This window comes from Colobus angolensis, unplaced genomic scaffold (assembly GCF_000951035.1).
Source record: "Colobus angolensis palliatus isolate OR3802 unplaced genomic scaffold, Cang.pa_1.0 Scaffold83, whole genome shotgun sequence".
In the NCBI taxonomy this organism is placed as follows: domain Eukaryota; kingdom Metazoa; phylum Chordata; class Mammalia; order Primates; family Cercopithecidae; genus Colobus; species Colobus angolensis.
Genome location: NW_012122154.1, coordinates 495,051 through 499,336, shown reverse-complemented (window position 1 = coordinate 499,336; position 4,286 = coordinate 495,051). Strand labels below are relative to the sequence as shown.

General features: G+C 42.9%; 1 protein-coding gene across 1 annotated transcript in view; it reads left to right on the top strand.

Annotated features, from left to right (window-relative positions):
• The window catches only part of CNTD1 (cyclin N-terminal domain containing 1), an 11,014-nt gene that overhangs the window by 3,158 nt on the left and 3,570 nt on the right, over positions 1-4,286 (top strand). Inside the window, exons 2-4 of the mRNA XM_011929934.1 lie at positions 1,890-1,965; positions 2,501-2,672; positions 4,008-4,180. Of these exons, the coding sequence (XP_011785324.1) occupies positions 1,890-1,965; positions 2,501-2,672; positions 4,008-4,180 (421 nt within the window). The remainder of the gene's footprint in view (positions 1-1,889; positions 1,966-2,500; positions 2,673-4,007; positions 4,181-4,286) is intronic.

The following is a 4,286-nucleotide window of genomic DNA, read 5'->3' as shown; positions in this document are numbered from 1 at the left end:
GCAGAGAATGAGCTCCTAGAAGGAGAAAAGAAAAGCAGGTCAAGGACAGTTCCTTGGGAAAACACTTTGTGTTCAGGGAATTGGAGTAAGAAGACTTGTGAAGGAAATAAAAGGAGGAGATAGGAATAGAACCAAGGGACTTTTGGATGTCAAGAGGAGACTGAAAAGGATGATGATCAGAAGTTTCAGATGCTTTAGGGATATCAACAGAACTAAAGATTGCAAAAAGCCATGATATTTAACAATTTGGACGTATTTACTGTCCTCTGAGAATCATTTCAGCAAGTTAGGAAAGGTAGAAGCCAACATATAGAAAATTAGGGAGTGAATGATGAAGTGGAAGCAGTAGGTGTGTAAACCAGGCTTTCAAGTAATTCAACAGTGAGGCTGAGACAGGAAGATTGCTTGAGCCCAGGAGTTTGAGACCAGCCTGGGCAATGTAGCAAGATCCCGTCTATTTATTATTTATTTATTTGTTTTAAAAAATTCAACAGTGATGGAAAAGAGATAGGTGGAACCATACCCTAAGAGGTTAAAAGGGGAGGGTCTTTTAGTTAATAGCAGATCTGAGTATCCTTGTTATTGAGGAGGTAGGGCCAATAGCAAGGGAAAGGTGTAACCCTCATCCATTTCACCTAATCCAAGCTCAGTTTCCTTGGCAAATTAAAATGGAAAACAGAAACAAATGCCTAGATAATTCAGAGCAAAACCAAACCAAAACTCAACAACTGCACACACACACAAAGAACAAAACTAAGAAATAAAGCCTAAAGTCAAGCAAATAAAATGACTAAGAGACACAATTACATGTTCTAGGGTATTTTGCTGAATTGCTTAAACTAATTTTGTTCTGCATTATACATTGCTAGCCAAACTGTAGCCTCTGTAACGATGAGGTTTTGTACATCTATCTATGTGTAATGTGTGCTGAGTAGATTGTTAAACTGTCTTGTGTAAGCTTGACTTCATTTTCTAAGAAAGTTAAATTTTCTCTGAAGACATGATTATTTGACTAAATGTGTAATTCTCTACTGATCAATGCTAAAAGGTCTTTGGTCTGTAGGAGCTTTCTTTGTTGAGAACTGATATTTACCTTTGTTTCCACCCTCTAATGATATTGCAAGATAAATATAATTCTATCTGGAGCTGTTCTTGCAAAGAGAAACAGAGGCAGGCTAAAATCTTGCCAAGGTATCTCACCCTTCCCACCTTCCCAATGACTCCCTCCCCCTAAATTGGGCTATGTTCCCCAATTTAGGGGATGTTTCTTCAAAACAAGCCACTTCACAGTAACACACTTGCTCCTGGGGAGAGGCTCAGCCACCAGATTTACCCAACAAACTGGTGGTAGAGAGATGGTGTCCAGCTGTAAGGTGACTTGTGTTTGTAAAGCAATGGGAGTTCTCCAGAGGGTGGTTACTAAACAAACAGTGTCATAAAGAATATTGAAGCTCCAGGAGGGATCTTTCTGTTCCTGCCAACATTCCACAGAAAACAGAATATAGCGGTTAGGATTTTTATCCATCCAAGAATCTTCCTTGAAGCTGGGGGTTCTCAGCATGGTGTAGAGGTCACCTAGACCAGCTGTTATGTTTGTGTCTAACCGGCCAAGCCTTTTATCAGCTGAAACCCACAGGAAGGCTCAAGGGTCACTGAGGGGGCTTGGTAAACCCTTGTCTTTGGCACTCAGTCCGCCTCCTTTTCATGCCTCTGATCTGCCTATTGGCAGCAAAGGAAACTAAGCTCAGCTTTGGTTGTTTTAGTCTCATCTTTCTTACCTCCTGACCCTCTTCCCTTGGCCCCATCATGACTTTTACACAATGCCAAGAGTTCACAGAGTGGTTTTGGTTGCATCTTGTGAATTAGGCTCTTTTTTCCTGTTTTGGCAGAGTTTGTTTTTCTCCTGTCTGAACAATGGTGTCTGGAGAAATCTGTGAGCTACCAGGCTGTAGAAATCCTAGAAAGGTAAAGCCCTGCCATAACACCTTTGTGAGCGGCACCTCTCAGAGTGGCTAATGTACCTACATCTTTAAGAAAGTACAAGTAGTTGCCCCTTACCCTGAGACCTGGTTTTACACCCTCTCTAACTTACAAATATAAATTTCTTTGTTGTTATTGTTGTTTTGAGACAGGGTCTTGCTCTGTTACCCAGGCTGGAGTGCAATGGTGTGATCTCGGCTCACTACAGCGTGGACCTCCTGGGCTCAAGTGATCCTCCCACCTCAGCTTACTGAGTAGCTGGGACTACAGGCATGTGCCTCCACACTTGGCACTTGGCTAATTTTTTTTTTTTTTTTTGGTAGAAACAGGTTTTTGCCATGTTGCCCAGGGTGGTCTTGAACTCCTGGGCTCAAGTGATCTGCCTGCCTCGGCCTCCCAAAGTGCTGGGATTACAGGTGTGAGCCACCATGCTCAGCCTCAAATGTAAATTTCTTAGCCAGCAAATTAAACTCCCTTTAGTTTGAGTGTAGATTGTTTACTCTCCTTCCCTTCCTTATAGGTTTATGGTAAAACAGGCAGAGAACATCTACAGGCAAGCCACAATCCAGCCAAGAGATAATAAGAGAGAGTCTCAGAATTGGAGGGCTCTGAAACAGCAGCTTGTCAACAAGTTTACTCTCCGTCTTGTGTCATGTGTTCAGTTGGCCAGCAAACTTTCCTTCCAAAACAAAGTAAGGAGCTGGGGTTGCTCATGGGCACCTGAGTGTAAGGAAGAAACCAGCTTTTATACAAAGGGGGCTGTGATGAGCTTCAACTCAGTGACAAGAAGAGAATAAATAAATTACAAAGTAAAAACAACGGCCGGGCATGGTGGCTCATACCTGTAATGCCAGCACTTTGGGAGGCTGAGGCAGGTGGATCACCTGAGGTCAGGAGTTCAAGACCAGCCTGGCCAACATGGTGAAACCCTGTCTCTACTAAAAATACAAAAATTAGCCAGGTGTGGTAGTGCACACCTGTAATTCCAGCTCCTCAGGAGGCTGAGGCAGGAGAATTGCTTAAAGTCGGAAGGCGGAGGTTGCAGTGAGCTGAGGTCGTGCCATTGTACTCCAGCCTGGGCGACAGAACGACTGTCTCAAAAAAACCAACAACAACAAAAAAAACTAGGTAGCTGTGAGAAACCTACTCCTAGGTTAGGTGATACAACTCGTGGAAATTCCAGAGTGTAATTATGCTTCCTAAGCATACCTCCTACACACACACACACACACACACACACTCACGCTCTCTCTTTCTCCCCCTCTCACTCACACAGAGGCAGTTATTAAATAGCCTGAAGTTCTGTTCCCAAAGTATAATTGGGACAGATGCCATCATTCATACTGGTCACCTTTCCTCCCCTTGGACTCAAGGGCAGTTTACATAAGGGGCCTGAATTGCTAGCATACCTATCAGCAGTAAAGGCAAACTATTACATTTACAAGGGAAAAAAATGTTTCCACATCACTACCCAATGCCTACACAGTAAAATATCATTCATTCAACAAATACTTACTGACTTCATTCTATGGCCAGATGCTGCACTAGGTGCCATGGCTACAACAGTAAACAATATTGTCTGTGCTAACAAGGAACCTATTACGTAATGGGAAAAGACACATACAAATAGTGTGAAAAAAAAAGCTCCGATTAATGTAAATAGAGGGCTATAAATGTACTTCATCAGCCTTGGAGAGTCAAGGAAGTGTATTTAGAGAAAATGACTTCTTGAAATGGGGTGGATGGGAAATGGGAGGATCCTAAGAGAAGAGGGAGAGGAATTAGGGAGGAAAGGAAGGGAGATCCAGGTATAGAAAACAGCTTGTATAGTGGCTTGGAGAGGGACAGCATGTTGGGTTTGGGAACTGCAAGTAATTCTGAATGACAAGCAGAATATGAGGGGGAATTACCATGAGACAAGACTGAAGATGAAGGAATGGGCTGGATTATGAAGTGCTTTGTGCACTCTGCCAAGATGTATGGCCTTTATCCTAACATTCTTCTTTCCTTCTCTTTTCTTTGCTCAGATAATCAGCAACATTACAGTCTTGAATTTCCTCCAGGCTCTAGGCTATCTACACACTAAAGAAGAACTGCTGGAGTCAGAGCTTGATGTTTTGAAGTCCCTGAACTTCCAAATTAATCTGCCCACTCCCCTGGCATATGTGGAGATGCTCCTAGAGGTTTTAGGTATCTTACTGTGTTAGGGAATATGGGTTGGAGACTTCCATAGAAAACAATACAAAATGTGCATGGTGGGGTGGGCATGGCTCACGCCTATAATCCTAGCACTTTGGGAGGCTGAG